At 42.6% G+C, this 18,563-nt stretch overlaps 1 protein-coding gene across 3 annotated transcripts in view; it reads right to left on the bottom strand.

Moving 5' to 3' along the window:
• The window catches only part of AATF (apoptosis antagonizing transcription factor), a 133,970-nt gene that overhangs the window by 38,975 nt on the left and 76,432 nt on the right, over positions 1-18,563 (bottom strand). For all 3 annotated transcript variants that reach the window (XM_087854594.1, XM_087854593.1, XM_045773642.2), the window contains one exon: positions 16,272-16,343. In XM_087854594.1, coding sequence (XP_087710720.1) covers positions 16,272-16,343 — 72 coding nt within the window. The remainder of the gene's footprint in view (positions 1-16,271; positions 16,344-18,563) is intronic.

Here is an 18,563-nt window from a genome sequence, read left to right as displayed (position 1 = left end):
GCAGCATCTGCCTGCTTCACTCCAGCCCCTACGTTGCCACCAAAGAAGAAAAAGATGAGGACGCACACAAAGCGAAGAGAGACGCAGGGTTCCTTCCGACCAGCGGAATCCCGACCGGATCTGAATCCGCAGGGGTCAGTGTAGGAAGAGGTGGAACAGAAATGCGCCCCGACCCGCGGGGTCGCGGGTAACAGCGGTGCTCTGCAGAGTCCCCAGCCACGTTCCTGATGCCTGCCCCGTTCCGCGTTAGTGTTCTGAAAGCCAGGTGCTTACTAGAGCTGCGGAAGCTTGGAAACACGATCAGATGTGGTCCCCACCTCAAAATGGAACGCAAACGTACGATCCATGCCCAACACCCGTCAGACCGCCTGTGTGCACGGCGTCAGGCTGTGTGGCAGACTGCGAGGCCGCGACGACAGCAGGGGCTCCTCCGCTCGTGGCACCCCGCTCGCCGGTCTGTGCCGCCCCCGGGCCCCCGGCTGGCCCTCCAGAGCCCAGAGGAACGCAGCACGCTGCCCTTCCCTGCGGTGGCCTTTCCATGATGTGAGGTCGTTCCCTAAATAAATCTGCCCTCTGCTAGGTGAAAACCAACCGTTCCTTCCTGCTGTGATGAAGCCCGGGCATCCCGACGGTCAGGCCCTCCGCCCTCCAAGCCCATCCTGACACTCCGGGTGCAGCCTCGCTAGGTCAAAGTGGGCCGAGCGCGGCTCTTCCCTCCGCTGTGCTCAGCACTTCCCTGCCTTCACGGAGCTTCGGCTCTCTTCCTAATAGCGCCTGAAAGAGGTATCTTGCCAATCCCTGCTAGACACATACCAACGACCCCAAACAAAGCGATCCTCCGGACCCCGACCCTCTCAATGCTTTGTGGTCAGCTCCCCAAAACACGAGACACAAAATGGTACCTTCGTTTAATCTTTCATTCCTTCTCCCTCCTCTGACCGAGAGCCATTCTTACTCTGTATCAGTGACTTTACAGGTGAGAGAAAGGTGTGTGAGAAATGCTTCCGTGACCTAACGGGAAATGTATCGATCCAAATGGCAAGCAATTGCCCTGTGCTCTTTGGGGGCTGTGGTGCAGGGTACACCCTAGCACGTCACAGGAATGGCATCAGAGGCACAGACACGTGCTGGAACCTGTCTCCAAGACTCGATTGTCAGGGGCGCAAGCCAAGTGAAGAGACACACACAGGCAGCTCTTAGGACAACATACAGAAATCATGACGGTAGAAAATTTAGGATTCCTCTCCCTCGCTCTCCTCCCAACATCCCCCAGCAACAGAAAGTGGATCACAGGCTCCTTTCCAGAATCTCATCACAATTCAATACCAACTCCCTCCTCAACACACACACTCAAGAAATGAGATAAAAAGAAAAGAAAGCAACCTTCTCTTAACTAGGACTTACTTCTTAACAGGATCAAGTTAGCCAAGTAGCAGGACTCGGAGGATGCCCACATCCATCAACAATTACCTAAATCTGGAGACAAGGCAAGTCTCCAAGCAGCCGCGGGCTGATCGGCAGCCGCCCGAGTCCGCCACGAGGTGGCAGTACACGACGCGGTTCTAAGGACTCGTCCAGTGGCGTGGCTCCCAGCAAACTGGCCCATAAATTACCTAGTGTGTCTGCCCTCATCACCATCCTCCCCGTGCTTGAAGGAGACTCTAGAAGGTCTGTTCCAATTCGCTCTTTTGGTCGGGTCAGAACTAGGTCCTTCAAACCTCTGCAAATGCTTTTAGCCCTGCAGCTTTAAATTACAGATGGTGACATGCGGCCTCTGGCCTGTCTCCTAAAGATCAGACAGACTAGAGATTTATAAATGTTCACAGAAGCAGGTTGAGGGCCCAAACAAAGGAACTGAAAGGCTCGGGAAAGGAAGGAGAGGGAAGAGGGCCGGGGAGAGACGGAACGGGGGCCGAATCTACACAGGGTTGGTTCCTCACTCGGGCTCCTTCCTGGTCCTCAAGTCAGCTACACTCACTTCGCTTGAACAAAGGAAGGAAAATACTTGAAACTTCTGTTACCCCTACCGCTAGCTCTGAGTCCAATTCTTTTAAAGAAAAATAACTTACCGTGGTGGACTAGCAAAAAAAGGGTAGTGGTGGCAAAGGGTGGGGGGACGACACTGGCACTCCAGACAAAAGGGATGTGGCCTCCTTCCCTGTGCATTAATATTCCATATTCCTGGGATGATTTCCACTTTCACAGTTTGACTGTTTTATAACAGATTTGATGCGAGAGAAGACAAATGGCCTCGCTCAGGAAAGACGACAAATCATCTCACCGCTTTTAGCAGGGTTTTCTCTTTATTTTTATTTATTTTTATTCTGTGGCTGGGCCGCAGAGCTCTCTGCCTTGCTGGAGATGTTTAATATTAACGTCAGGCCCCCACGATCCTGGCAATAGAGTTGGCCGGTGTTGTGTTTACGGTTTTGTGACTGCTGGCTTCAGGAAGATGAAGCTCCTTGTTCAAACAGCAGCCCCTCTAACAGCTCCTGTTAAAAGCCCGGGGATGCTTCACTGCTTAGACGTGAATCACTTCCTCCAACCGCACTGAAGGGGAGACTGACACGCGAGTTACATTTGTGTCCCTATCAAGGCTGCTGCCCAGCGACCCAGGGCCTGGGGGGCGGCCTGTGCTGCGTCTCTCAGCTCCAGTTTAACTCCTACTTTTGGGGGTCAGAACACATGGAAATTAGTGAAGGTGTTTACTGGCAACCCACAGAGTTTCAGCACAGCTTTCTAGTACTCCTGGTAATCAGCTGGAGGACTTGTTTAACAAGAAAGCCCAGGACCACTCCAAACAAAAGCAGCGACCATAGGGCACACGAACACCAGGCACCAACCCTGCCGTGGCCGGCCGGGCCTGAGGGTGGGGCGTAAGGTACCAGCAGGCCTTTGGGGCCAGGCTCCTTAGCTGCTGACCCTTAAGTCCTGACAGTCTCCACCCTGGGGTGCAACTGGGGTACAAGGATCTTGTGTTGTCCTTTGCTCCTCCTCCCTCTTTGTCTTTTTCATACTCCTCCTGGCCGGGAGTATAGACCTTCTCCTAGCCTCTGTTCTTGGCCCTCCTCTCTTGCCTCTTCCCCGCCCCTCCCCCCCAATCTCATCCACGCTCTCAGCTCTAACAATCTCCACCGCCGGGGTCCGATGCCCTCACCTAGGCACTGTGCCCTGAGCCCTGCAAGGCTACGCTGGCTGTCACCTCAACTCCCATCTGTTAATCATGGCAGCATATTCTTTGTCACTCAAATCCCACACTTAGTTGTTTATCGGCAGGAAGCTCCAGAGTTCCAGGTATTGACAGCACATTTTCTGATTCGAACATAAAACACACCCTGAGACAGAGCTCTGGCTTGGACAGTCCACTTGTATTAACTGATAGAATGAAAACTGACGCCACCCTCCCTCTGTCGATCTTTTTGGTTTTTAGTAGTATCCTTCGAAGAATTTCTTCCTCTTCCCTGTAAATGGGAAATTTGAGAAAAAAGGTTTGTCCCAGACATCTGCCACGTCAACCCTCCCCAGGAGTAGCGACCGGGACCCTGTGGCCTCCGGGTGTCCGCAACAGGGCATCTCCCCCAACCTGGGTCACCGACCAGTCACTGCAGCCAGCCGTCTGATGACCTTGGCCAGCTAGAAGGCGGGTTTTAAAAAGCCCAACGGCTAAGTGTAAAACGAGGAGTTTGCATCTCCGCCACTGGAGTCTGTTCGGGGGCCTAGCTGTGCCTCCCATGTAGGACTGGGCGGTGGGCGAGGAGGCGGAGGGCTGCCAAGTGCGTGTAGGAGAAAACGTGTATCGATTTCTTCTTTCTTATAAAGGAGCACAAAGCGCTGAAGAACAATCGCGCGTCTCTGCAGCATTTCACATTCCACGTGAGACAAAGGCCCAGCCCCCACCAGGCTGAGAAGCGGAAAGGGGAACCACACAGAGCGGCAGTCTCCTGGGTGTCAGCGGCCACCACGCTGTCCAGGCCCACTACTGGGACTCCGAACACCTCAGGCCACGAACACCTCCCCTGCCTCTGATCAAGTAATTTCCCTCACTGGGCTGATGCTGCTTCATCTATATTGGAGAAGAAAGAGCCTTCAGTCTTATTTACCTTTTAAGTGGAGGTGCCCAGAGGGTAAAAGAGTTAATGTTTATAAAGTGTTCTGCTCCCCAGAGGGAGACAATGGATAAAACACAAGGTGTGGTTATGGCTCATTCAAGACCTCATTTCCAGGGTAGTTAGTAATAGCATCCCATTACAAATGCAGCGCTTCCCAGCACCTTGAACTCAACGTACAATGAGGCAGTGCCCTTTATCTAAATATCCTTTTTTGGTTTGACACTTACTACCAACACTAAAAATAACAAAAGGTAAACCAGGGACTGTTACGCCTTGCTAACGCACATCCAGAATCCATTCCACACGGTTTTCTTCTTAAATCAAACAAATCCAGCAAGCAGTCCAAAAAACTGACCTAAAGCTGTAACTGGTCATCACAGAGCCCTGTCTATGTTCTCCGTATTTCCACAGTAACCAATAATTTGTAGGAGGGCCACCAGAAACCAAATCCAGTGTAGGTCCCACAGGCAAGACGGACAGGAGGAAACCTCCTACAGAATACAAAGTTTATAGTGTGCGCTCTTGGAAGTGACAGAAATACAAGAGTGTTCTTGAAAGATCTTTTCCCAAGGTTCATCCTCCATAAAAATGACCTCAAAAACTCTCTAAGTAAAGGGTTGGGAATGAGGAGTCCCAGAGCTGGACTCTTCATTTCCGGGCATCTTCCGACATGGCCAAGAGCTAAGAACATGGCGCTCGCGTGCCATGTTTTGCCCGGAGACGGAACCCACAGCTCCTCAGGGGCGCGGCCAGGGGGCGAATGCAGCATGCGATCTAGACAGGGACGAGGTGCTGGGGAGCTGGGGAAAGGATATTAAAGGAGTTAGAAGATTTGGAGATTTCGGTGAAAGAGGCAAAAACTTCTGTTCATCTGTCTTATAGGACTGTTTGCAAAAATAGTCTTACCAGCAAATTGTAAATAGACTTATAAGCTGAAAGCCTTTAAAGGCATTTCAGACAGGAGACCTACAGCCAACTTTTTTCAGTTTGCACAGAAATGGCTATGTTTGTGCTGCAGGCAAAGGGACAATGATATTTACCCATGTGAAAACATACATTTTCTTTGTTTAGATAATTGTACAGATTACATTTAAAATAGTCCTCCTCAGAAACAAAAAATTTAAAAGAACATTTCACGAGCAAGGACTATTTTGGCTTCGTAAAAAAGGAGACGAAGTCACCAAGGGAAGCGTCCTCTGGGGTCGCGCCGCATGAGCGCCGGGGCAAAACGCGCTCAGGTGCCCTCCCGCGCTAGTTCTCTAGCTTCGGGAGGCTGACATCAACGTGGAAAGGACATGATATTGTTTTGCAAATAATACTTGTGCTACAAAAATGTTATGCAATAAGGCAAGATAAAACTAGAAGCAAAACATATTTTCCAAATGTATGAGCATAAACTTTGATACAAAACCAAATACGAGATTACAGTACACATATGCACGCTACTTTGACTTACAAGTTAAGCATTCTTGTTCTTTTTTCCTAAAGTTTATTTATTTAAGTGATCTTTATACCCAATGTGGAGCTCGAACTCACGACCCTGAGATCAAGAGTCGCATGCTCTCCGACTGAGCCAGCCAGGCACTCCATAAGTTAAGCGTTCTTAGCGAGAAGATAAACCCCCATATCAAGTGCTTTTGTGAGCTGTAATAAATAGCATTAAAGAAGAACAAATAAAGTAGGGGTTCAAGGAAGAGCGAGCCCCCAGCTCAGTGTGGAAAGGGGACTCATAGGTCTCCCCAGAAAGGCTGTGTTGGTTGAGGGCTCGGAACATCCCAACCAAGGTGAGGAAGGGGTGAGGAGATGCCCCGGCTTAGGTGAGCAGAATGGAAACACAGGAGTGCAAGAAGTGTGGGGGGGGGTGTTCTGGAGACAGCACAAGGTGTACATACCCAAACGTGATGAGGGGAGAGAGGGAGCAAGGCCTTGAGGGGCAGGGTCGAGAGCACAGGTTCAATTCTACAGGCAACAAGGAACACATGCTCGAAGCGGTATTCTAGGAAGGTCTCATCTGGCGAGACACAGAGCTGATTAGATCAGACTGGTGGTTAAGGGACTGCCGGTGCAATAGTCCATGTGCGAAGTATAAAGAAAGGTCTGACTTAAAAAGAGACAGAGACAGACAGTAGAGGCCACTGAAATGTATCAACAGGCAAGCAAAATGGGAAAAAATCTGCAAAAATTAGGAAATATGGTATATAACCATAATAGATAGAATTCATACAAATTGCAAAGAAAAACTAAAACTCAAAAGAAAAATAATGAAAGGATAAAGCAGAAATATGAATGATTAATAAATACATGGACTCTTCAAATTTACTCTTAAATGAGAAAATAAACATTACTTAGTTCAGTGTCCAGTACCCCGTAGGTCAGTAAAGTGTCTGTCACTTGTTATAAACTTATAAAAAAATAACTTTCAGCACTTCAAAATTGAAAATACTTCCGAAACATAACCCTTCATATGACCGAAGGTGTAATGACAAGCCTCAGCTGGCAAGGGAGCAACGGCATGTAAATTAGTCGGACCAATCAAGAATCATTCAAAAGTTATGCCTCTGACCCAAGAATTAGTCTTCCAAGAATCTATTCTAAAGACACAGCAAAACTTAAAATACAGACTTCTGCACAAATATGTTCACTGCAGTATTACTTAAAGAGAAATAAAAATAATCAGAAACAATATTTCATAATTGGATATTACATATTACAATGTCTTTTAAAAACTTAATGCTGTTAAAATGCTTATAACATAAAGTTCATCAAAAAAGGGGATTCAAACATATATATAAATATATCTTTATAAAACACATACACAAAAAAATTCTGTAAGAAAACATATGAAAGTATAAATGTCAACTCTCAATAGCACATAAGAGATGAATTTTTCTTTGTCTTTTCTGTATTTTCCAAATTTTCTTCCATACGCATGTATTGTTCTTATTACGGGGGAAAAGAAGATACCACCTCTAAGGAAAGTAGGTGACAGGCAGCCGAATACGGGCAAGCTGTAAGGGCAAGCTGACTGATACTCTAAATGAGGTTTCAAAGATGATTATAAGGATCAGGGTCTTTGTAACCAGAAGAATGGTGTGGGCATAAGAGCAGGTCTAGAAATTCAGTGATTCATACTAAGATGTGAATGAGGTGTTAGGCAACCCCCCCTCCCGTGTAAAAAGCACCTCTATTTTAAAACAAAAAAAGGAAAAGAAAAAGTCATTTTAATCCAAAAGGGTCTCCCCCGCCCATCCCCAAACAAGTGTTTAATTGAGAGAAAGGTTCTTCTACGTATACTGAGGATGGGGAGAAGGAGCTTCCCTCTGGCGCGCCATTCCCAGACATTTCTGAAAGCTTGCTGATGCCTTGGAAACAGCAGCAGGTTTGAATTCACATTCCTAAATGCACAGATCAGGTCCACTACTTACTTGCTGTTTAACTTGGGCCAGTTACTTAATAGCTCTATGCGTCAGGGTTCTTTTTTGTTTTTTTAAAGATTTTATTTATTTGAGAGACAGAGACAGCGACAGAGAGCACAAGCAGGGAAGAGAGAGAAGCAGACGCTGAGCAGAGAGCCCAACTCGGGGCTTGAACCCAGGGCCCCAGGATCACGACCTGAGCCAAAAGCAGATGCTAAACCGACTGAGCCACCCAGGTGCCCCTTCTTCTTCTTCTTCTTCTTTTTTCTTAAAGTAGGTTCCACACCCGATGTGGGACTCGAACTCACAATCCCAAGATCAAGAGTCGCACGCTCTACTGGCTGAGCCAGCCAGGCACCCCTATGCCTCAGTATTCTTATCATAAATGGCAGATAATGTCAACCACTTCAGTGGTTTCTTCGAAGGACTGAATGAAAAGGTACATGAAGGGCTTAATGCAGGGTCTAGTACATAGTAAATGCTCAGTAAGTGGAATATGATGTTATTACTCTGTGTCATTTCATTGCCCATCAGAAACAGGGTAGCTCAGGGTGAAGAACTCAGAGCAAAGGATGAATGCACTTAGAAACAGAAATGGTCTACAGATCTTAGCAACCTAACATTGGCTCAGTGATCATTGTGGGAAATGTAGGACTTAATCTAAATTAGGTGAAAAACATTTAGCTATTGCCTATCCACCTGCAGGATACTTGGCTGTGATTAATACAATATTGTAAGATATTATATTTTAAAAGACAGTAATAATAAAATGCCAGAACTTAAAAACAATAAGTTCTTAAGAGAAACATTTATAACCACTTTAAAGAATGTGAAAGATCCCTTTGGGGGAAAAAAAGGATTCACGATCCTTTGAAGAAATGACAGGAACTTAACCGAATGAGAACTATAGTCAAGAAGCCCCATTCTGAGGAAAGATTTATCTGTTCAACATCCACAATCTCTTTCTAGAAGATGTGCTTTTATCACTCTACATCCTGCTTGGAACCAAGGCTTCAATTTGAGAATGCAAATTCACTAGAACTGTGTAAGACTGAACAGCAGCAAATCAGGAAAAACAGAAGAAACAATCACAGTTTTCAATCCAGTTTTAAAACTCCGGCCCACGTCTCAGCTTTGAACTTGAGAACGTTTCCTTTGTCCTTTCTGACATTACCGGAGGAGGAAGGCCCCACGCCTCCTATCTCTGTGCTGGACACCATCTTTAATGATGATATATGGGGGTCCTTTCCCCTCAGCACTGTTGGGGGGTCAAACGTGTGATGCCGCCCACCCGAGTATCAACAAGCGAATTATAAACTGTGTCAATCCGAGTTAATGCAAAGCTGTAATCCTCTTTAACAAGAGATCAAATCACTGCTGTGAGTTATGTTCATTCTGTAATCTGATAAGGAAGAGAGGGAACCTCTAATAAAAGAGTAATGGGAGCCTTTAATGACGCTGGTAAGAGGCAGCACCAGGGAAAATATTGCTCTCGTTCCTGCTGATTAGATCAATGTTGCATATTTGCCCGGACTTGTTTCACCTGTCAGAATAACCTGTGTCTTTTTAGGAGATAAGAAGCCTCAGAGAAAGCATCTGTATCTTAACCATTCTCGCTTGCAAGTCTTTAACCAACCACACACGCTCTGTGGAGGGTACTTCTGGGCTTATTAGCTGATGTGCTCTCAAATGCCAAGCAAACTACCAGAATACTTCCCCATGATGCAGTGTACATTTCTATTAAATAAAGGGGTAAAGTAGGCAGATGGAGTAAAAAATGGCCTATGTAACCTCTGGGTTACCAACTGGGGGGAAAAGAGCATCATCGGGAGAGTGGTAGAATGCGCCCATGTCTAGGGTGCAGACCCACACACAAAAATGGCAAGCCGAAGATAAATTGCCTGTACGAATTCCATTATACCAAGGCACCTCAAGAACAACGGGGCAGTGATGTTGACAAAGCACTTTACAAGGCTGGATTACCTTTGTACATTTCCTTTCTAAAACTCCAGATGTAAAACAGTAAAGTACTTGCTGTAGTGGTCATCATGAAAGGGTCCTCTCTTCGTTCTCTTTTAACGCCAGCAGCTTCATAGAAGGAGTGGGAAAAGTGGTTCTTTACTGTGGGGAAGAAAACTGGGGGCTAACATGGAAATTCTTACTGTTTCTACTGAGAATTTAAGTTCTTTGCAAAGGAATAGGGTACCTATAAAGTGTTAATACTGCTATCATTTTTGTAATAAGAAACACAGCTTCTCAGGAAAATACAATAAGCTAACCTCGAAACCGATGGTCCCCGAACAGAATTTATGTAAGAGCCGCTGTCCGAAGCAGCAGCGCATGCGAGGTGGACACGACGTTTCTTTGGAGCGCACCAGGCCGCCAGTGGCCACGCAGACCCTCGCCGGGCCCACAGCCAAAATGCTCTGGGGAGGGGTGTGCCACGAGACGGAGTGCCGGGTGCACGTGGATTTCCTTCCCAAATCTGAGGCGGTAGCCACCGGTTTGGAACATATCTTGCTTGACCTGTCTCAGAGGTCTTGCCCAGAATCTGCTTCTCCTATTTGTCACACCAGCATTTTATATCTGACCTACGTCGACAAATGAGGAAGAATTCACTTCTTTATAAATCCTGCCTCGGAGGGTCTTTGAAAAACACAGGCAAACCCCCCCACCCCAGCCCTCTCTCTCCCTTAGCCCACTGATAACCCTGTCTCTCCAGTATCACACAATACTTTCCCTCTTAGCAAAGATGACCCCAAAGGGCAAACAGCAGTTGCTCTGGAGCTGAGCTGCCCCGCGCCAAGAGTACCAAGGGCTTGGCAAAGTCAGCGATCATCTTTAGGCTCTGGTAACCTCCTTCCTTGCATGCAAACACGTAACACACGGGCAAAGCGGCACTTCTTTGGTTTTCTCTCAATACTGGGGATGTTCAGCGGGCCTGCAACAGAAACCACCCGCCTGCCTCCTAATGCAGTAAAGATCTACTGGCCCAGCACGTAAAGAGTATCAGGGCTTTCGTGAGACTTTCACTAACACAGGCAACCTGAAAGCACATAAAAAGCATTGAAATTAGTACCCAAAGTTTATCTACAAAGAAATGTCCCCAAAGGGAAATGTCGTAAAAGGGGGACACAAACTGGCTACTTTGCATTTAAAAGGTTTAAAAAAAAAAAAAAAAAAGATCTCTTGAAGAAAATTCCTAGCATGAGAAAAGAATATGTATCAGCAGAAATTAACTAAAGAGATAACACTACACAGACCACATCACAGGAGAAACAAAAGAAGATGCCACTGCCTTTTTAAAGATCCTTTTAAAGATAACACTTCTCTCTCCACTAAGGGTATTTTAATACCCCGTGTTAAAGATCTCTTCTATCCTCTCCCTTAATGAGAACTATGTTCCAGTTTCAATTCAATTTGACCAAGCGCAAATTTTTTTTAGCTCAAATTGGATGATTTTAGCTCAAACTGGGGATTCAAGAACGAGTAAATGGCACTCAGATTCTGTCCCGCTTCTCCCCCCGAAAACCCAAGCATGGGGGAATTTAGCCACGTGTAGAACAATAAACTGGAACCAAGGGACAAAGAGAAAGGGTTCTCTCTCCAGACCTGGCTAAGGTAGGAACCACAGGCGGAGCTGCTTCTGGGAATAAGAAATCAAAAGTGCTACAAAATGTATGTGTACTTTACCATGATTTAAAAAGGGGGCAGAGGGTAATGGGAAGAGACCCTAGGCAGGTACTAAAAAGCCAGTTTTATCCATATGGTCCCTACGGTGGAAACCATAAGGAAAAGATCTTTCATTCACATACTTCAACACAGAAATAATCAACACCTTCCCGTTTCCTCTGTATATTATATATATAATTTTCAAATCGAAAAAGTCCTTTTCTTTTTCTGTTGATAAAAGGCAGTATAAGCTTACTGCAGAAAAATTTCGAACACTATGAAAATACATAGACTAGAAAGTAAAATGCGTTTTCTACTCCCTCCACCCAGCAACAAGTATGTGGAGTCTGATATCCATTATTTCAGATTCGTACTTTTTAATGTAACTTTTTTTTTTAATGTAACTTCTACGAATACGTTCTTATGGCAAAAGACTGGATCAAAACAGAAGCATAAAAAACAAAACACTGAGTTTCCCTCACCGCCCTTCCTTCATGCCATTCCTTTCCCCACAGGTAAACAGTGTCAATATTATGATGCATATGTGGTCTTCCTAGACATTTCCCTAACCACTGTAACATATACATACATATCTATACATATATGCCTGTTGAATCTCTATTTTCAAAACATAAGGGGATCATGTTACAAACATGGTTTCTTTTTCTAGTTAACAAAATAACCTGGAAATTTGATAGTATAATCAATTTTTTTAAAGGTATCACTTTTTTTTTCCTATCATACATACCTATTTACTTAAAAGGTGGATTATAATATAGTATTTTGTAGCTGAACATTGTTAATACAATGTCACTTCATCCTTTAACAGCCGTTTACAATTTCATTGAATGATCTTACTGTGATTTATTTAACTAGTTGCTTATTGAAGGTCATTGAGGTTGTTTATTCCCCCATTATAAATCATGTTGCAACAAAGGTTCCTGTTTTGTTCTGTATTTCCTATTTATTTATTTTTAAATAGTTTTTTAAGATTCATTTATTTGAGAGAGAGAGAGAAAGGGGGGGAGAAAGTGGAAGAGAGGGCCAGAGGGAGAGAATCCCTCAAGCTCAATCTCAAAACCCACGAGATCATATTTATTTACTTATTTATTTTACTGAAGTACAGTTGACACACAATGTAAAGATTCTTCATACGAATATATTTGCCGACTCGCTATACTTCCTCAGGTCAATTCCTAGAAGTAGATTTTTCTGGGTCATCAGATAAGTATACATTTAAAATTCTGACACACATTGCCAAACAGCCCTCCAAAATCATTTTGCCAATTACATTCCCAACAATGGTACAAGGAAGCGTCTGTTTCCCCACACCATCAACACAGGAGGTTACCAAACTTTTAATGTTTTATAATTTAATAGGGGAAAAAATGAAATCTCATTTTAATTTGCATTTCTTTGATTAATGAGGTTGACAGTCTTTGTTTTTTAGCTATTTGAGATTTTTTTTTAATGATTTCTAAGTTTGCTTGTTGACATGCTTTGCCCGTTATTTTTACTGGGATTCTTAGAGACTTGTAAAAATTCTTTACGATTTTACATAGTAAAGAAAAATGCCATATATTGAGCTTTTTCTTGCCAGTCTGTCATTTACTTATCACTTTGTTTTCGATGTCTTTTTCAATGTGACTTTCAGGTCGTCAGATCTATTAATATTTTTCCCTACGGCTTCTGGCTTCTGGCCTTGGTATCATGCTTACAAAGTCCTTCTCTATCTCAAAATCATAAAAAAATTCTCTATTCATACATGCACACCAAGAATGACAGATCTGTAACTTAGCAAACCCAAAACTATTCATTTGAAGAAAAGTATTATGCGCCGATATTGGTATTTTAACAACTACGAACGTGTCCAATTCCTCAGTGATATTTTGTGGTATACAAAGCAGGAGACAAAAAGGTGTAGTGCCAGACTGTCACCAGTTATGGTATTACCCAAAGAAAAACAAAATAGGTCAAGCTATGACTGCCTCCTTCTGCCCTGAGAATCTGGATACTAGAAGCAGAGAGAGCTAATGCCCAGTTCCTTTACCCCCAGTTAATCAGGCTTATTCAGACTATGGAGCCCAAGCAGTAATGTGGATAAATGCCTCTTCTCCTTACGAAACACAATGGGAATAGAGTGCACTGTGGCAAAAACACATGCTCCGTTCTCCAGCTACAAGACTTTTATTAAATTCCTTGTTAAGTGGGCTAAACGAGCTGGAGAACAATGCTGATAATAAGCAATCAGTCCACAAGGGACAGCCTTTTCTCCCCCAGAAACACTGAATGCCAGAAGGACTATTACCCAATAAACATTCCCAACCCCTTCTCCCCTGCCTGCCCCACCTGAAGTAGCCAGGTAGTACAGTTCTAACTAATGAGATATAAGACGTTTGGAGGGGATTCTAGCGAAGCTTTTACTTTTCTGATAAAAGAGAGCAGATAAATCTGACACCACTTCTTTCCTCTCTTCTTCCTACCGTGAACATGTTTCATGGCTAAAACTGCAGCCGCCATCTTGGGACCACAAGAGAAAGACTAAGAGATGCTGGCCCTTATATCACTGAGAAGGGAAAACCACTGCCAATAATTTCATGCTACCCCTAAAATTTTTCTGTCAAAAAATAAACTCATTTGCTTATGCCTCTGTAGGCAGGTTTTATTTATTTTTTTTTTAAGATTTTATTTATTTATTCAACAGAGATAGAGACAGCCAGCGAGAGAGGGAACACAAGCAGGAGGAGTGGGAGAGGAAGAAGCAGGCTCATAGCAGAGGAGCCTGATATGGGGCTCGATCCCATAACGCCGGGATCACGCCCTGAGTGTAGGCAGGTTTTAAGATTCTTGCAGACCAAGTCCAACATAATCCTAAATACAGTGATTTTCAAATCATCTTTGGCTAGCATTTGGTAGCAACCCTCAGAAATTATGTGAATAAATAAGATTCAGGAAAACTAAGTGCCCCTGGGATATTAGGTGATTCAAGAAAAATCCCAGCTACGAAGGACAAAAAGTTGTTTCTAAATGATCTAGTAGTAATACTGTATTCAAAAGACGCCACTAATATTATGCTGAGTTTCACACTTTATGCCTGCGGTAATCATGCTTCCTTAATGGGTTTGTTTTAGTTTTTGAGCGTCTAGTCTTCCTTTCCTGTTCATATAATCTCCCATGTTGTCTTGACAGGGATTGCAAGTTGCACTCAATTTACTCTGTACTTTCAAAAAAACAGAGTAGATCCAGAAATAAATGGAAACAAATAAACAAAAAAAACCCAGCCAGACAAAGGCATTCATTTGCAAAGCACAGGAGAGGACGTGAAGTCACAAAGTTTTGAGTACAAATGTACTCAGGACCCTCCATAAGCTCTTTTGTACTCAAAGTACTGAACAAAAGCAAACAAAAAATAAGTAATTACTGTCTTCACCTCAACTTGCAGATCTACTACTTTTTAGGCCAGGATAGAAAATCTGATGAGGCTTAGTAGCAAATGAAATATTCTCAAATAAAAAGGTTAAGTGTACTTTGAAATATAAAGCTGGCAAAACCCTTATGTGCTTACCCTAGGACCAATAATTTCACTTGGTAAAGATTTATGCTTACAAATGTCTATCACAACATTATTTACAATAATTAAAAATCATTTAAATGTCCAACAATTAGGGAATGACTAAATAAGCAATATAAAAATGTTATACAGTCATTCAAAATTTTTGAATGTGACTGACGTGAAAATGTTCACAGTATACAAAATATTTAAGAGAAAAAATTCACAACAGAATACAATTTTAGTCATATTCTAAAGAAAAAAAAGAACATTCTCAAAGGAAACTCATAACGACTGAAAGGAGGGTGCCTGGCTGGCTCAGTCAGCGGAGCACGTGACCCTTGACCTCACGGTCATGAGTTCGAGCCCCATGTTGGGCACAGAGATTACATTAAAATACATACAGACATACATAAATAGAACGTACAGGAAAAATTTTTTAAAAAGACTGAAAGGAAACATTCAGAGATGCTACAAGTGGCTCTCTCCTGAATGTGTATATATTTACATGCTCACATTTCCTAGGTCCCTCCACTGAGAGCGCCTGGGAACAGTGAAACCCAGTGACAACGAACACCCTTAGCACACAGATCTTGGTTTCTAAATACCACAATCCACAAGAAAGAATCAGAACTCCTCAGAGAAAGACTGACTCCAGGGCTGGAACAGGGAAAGTATAAGACAAGCCTAGAACACCCTGCTGTGCCAGAAAGTAAGAACATACTCAAGGAATGGGGTCATCTCAAAAGGACAAGAGCCAACTCGAAAGGGCTTCCATCAATGTGACACAATTTCAAATAAAAATTAATGACAGTAATTGGTTATAATTCATTGAATAAAATAGGAAAGCATGAGTTCATACTGATATAAATGAATAAATGAATGGCAAACAAATGAAACAGAAGCAACTGGCTAAATAAGTAATATAAAAATATTACAATGTAGCAGAATCCTAGCTAATATAGAAGCAATCAGTCTTTAAAAAATGGCTATCTATTAATTGCAATATTGAGGACAGATTTTTTGCATACATTTCTATCTTGTTTCTGTTTATAAAATGAGCATGTACTTCTTTTGTAAAATACAAAAAAAAAAAAAAATCCTCAACAGCAGCCTGAACAAACACAACATAATGCACATCTTTAGAGCAGTCTCTAGAGACATTCTAAAAAGGAGAGCATATACACAAAACCCCCAGCCGCATAAAGCAAGTGCATGTGCTGTCCTGACCCACCTTTCTGTCCTAGAGAAAAGCCTAGATGTCCTAAGCAGGTGGCTAAAGTTAAAACCAAAACAGCAAAAACAAACAAAAGAACGACCAGAGGCAGCATTCATATTTACGGAAATTTTGGTTTGGTTCCACAGTAATTATGGGGTGAAGAAATGTGACAAGGACCCTTGCTATGATGCCAATGACAAATGGTTAACTGATAAGAAGAAATGGAGAGGGCGACAGGCTGTAGAACAGGTCAATATCAGGCTGTCATGAAGCCATTTGAGGCACATAATTAATCTATTACTCACCTGGCATCATCATTCATTGTAGTGTGGTCAATAGGTGCCATGAAGCTCAGTAGCTTGCTGAGGACATGAAACCTAAATAAAGCCGGAAACAAACAGGCAGCGACATTAATAACTAATAACCAAGAAAAGGAAACACATTCCATGAGTTAACAAACTCCAGAACTGATCACATCTGACTCCAGAGTGGACTGGAGAACAATTCATAGGCACACACTAATCACAAATGTATTTCCCTCTTTTTCTTAATATTACAGGAGAAAAGTCTCATCACAGCACATTGTAAATAACAGTTCAACATTTACATCATAGTTCCAAAAAAGAGGAGACACGCTTGTGCCCTTGAGCAATATACTAACCCTTAAACATGACTCCAGACAGACGAGAAGAAGGACTTGAGTACCCCATTTTCCTCCTCTAAGTACATCTCAATCATTACTAGGAGGTAGTAAGCACAGTACTGGTACAACACCCAAATGCCATGCCTCGCACCACCATCTCTCATTAGCACTGGTTTTCTGAGTCAGAAAAGGCTTCCAGAATTCCACATCATCTCTATTCACTAGATCCAGTCTTTCATTTCACCCATCTTTAAATGAAGGAGTACATCTGAGTACATAACAAGTTTGATCCTTAGATCTTCAAGTCATGGTGTTATAGAAATTTAAATGATATCACTTCCATTTCTCACCAACAGAAAAAAAAGGGGTATTTCTGTACAAAGTGCTTTGAGATCCTCTGAGGAAAGGAGCTGAACAACTATATGACTTTATACGGACCAAATTATACCAAAGAGAATTCACAGGAGGTAGCCCTTTCTGTTCATTATACTAGAAGAGGCTGTATGACAATATGCATGTTATAAAACTCTAACCAAAAAAACTCTACTGGGGGGCGCCTGGCTGGCTCAGTCGGTAGAGATCATGTGACTCTTGATCTCCGGGTTGTAAGTTTGAGCCCCATGCTGCGGATGGAAATTACCTAAAAAATAAATAAAATCTTTTTAAAAACCCACAAAATTCTACTTGGGCAGAATACTATCCACAAACAAAAATATGATAAATATTTTTATGTACATAATGTTAGCTTTACAGTATTACAAACATTTTTACACATATCGAGTAATTTGATTCTCTGTAATACCACCCACAGCTAAGCCTCCCAAATTTCATTCTTTTTTTTAACAAATGAATTTTACAATAACAATAGTGATGAGATTTTCCCCATTACAAGAGTAATAGGAAAAGTATAAATTCATTATAGAAAATATGGGAAAAAAACAACAAAGCACACACACAAAATGCATAGTTCCTGCACCTACAGAGAGCTGTTAACATTTCGATTAGTTATGTCTGTTTTTCATAGTCATCCTGTTACACACACACACACACAATTTTGTATTCTCTTTTTTTCACTTAGCATTGTAAGCACTGTCCCATAACAATATCTGGGTAGCTGTATACAACTCCCAGGAGTGGAAATACTATAATACATTTTTGAACATTTATATTGCTTCCCATTGTTCACGTTTCTTAAGATGCAAAAACAATATCTCTGTGCATAGTTGTTTTTTTTAAATGTCTGCTACCTAATTATAGAACGTAATACATAATTCTTATAAAAATGATTCAAATACAAACGTGTAGAAAATGGACAAGATTCCTGTAGTCCTATCCCCCAGAAATAATCCCTGCTAACTAAAACTGTTAAGTGTGGCTGTAGCATGTTCCGTATCTAAGACCAATATAACCTCATACATTTTTCACACAAAAGGGAGATTGTAATATACTTAATATTCTATATGACACTTTTTCCCACTGAACCATGTCATATTCTAATCTTTTTCATAGTTGCAGAATATTCCATTGTGTCAATATATTATAATTTATTTAAACTCCCATTAATGGGCATTTATATAGATTGCTCCCCTTTAAAAACCATACTAAACAGTGTTAAAGTCAAGATTCTTATACATAGTGGCGCCTGGGTGGCTCAGTCGTTGTTAAGCTTCTGCCTTCGGCTCAGGTCATGATCCCAGGGTCCCGGGATCAAGCCCTGCATCGGGCTCGTTGGTTGGCAGTTAGCCTGCTTCTCCCTCTCCCACTCCCCTGCTTATGTTCCCTCTCTCGCTGTCTCTCTCTCTGTCAAATAAATAAATAAAATCTTTAAAAAATTTCTTATACGTAAATTATTGCATATTCATATATTTCTTCGGGATAAATTCTGAAATGTGAAATTGCTGGTGAATCAAAAGGTACATATATTGAAAATTGAAAGACTGAACCAAAATACCCT

The sequence above is a fragment of the Ursus americanus genome, chromosome 23 (genome assembly GCF_024610735.1).
Source record: "Ursus americanus isolate L20-20 chromosome 23, mUrsAme1.1.p, whole genome shotgun sequence".
NCBI lineage: Eukaryota > Metazoa > Chordata > Mammalia > Carnivora > Ursidae > Ursus > Ursus americanus.
This window is presented reverse-complemented; position numbering and strand designations above follow the sequence as displayed.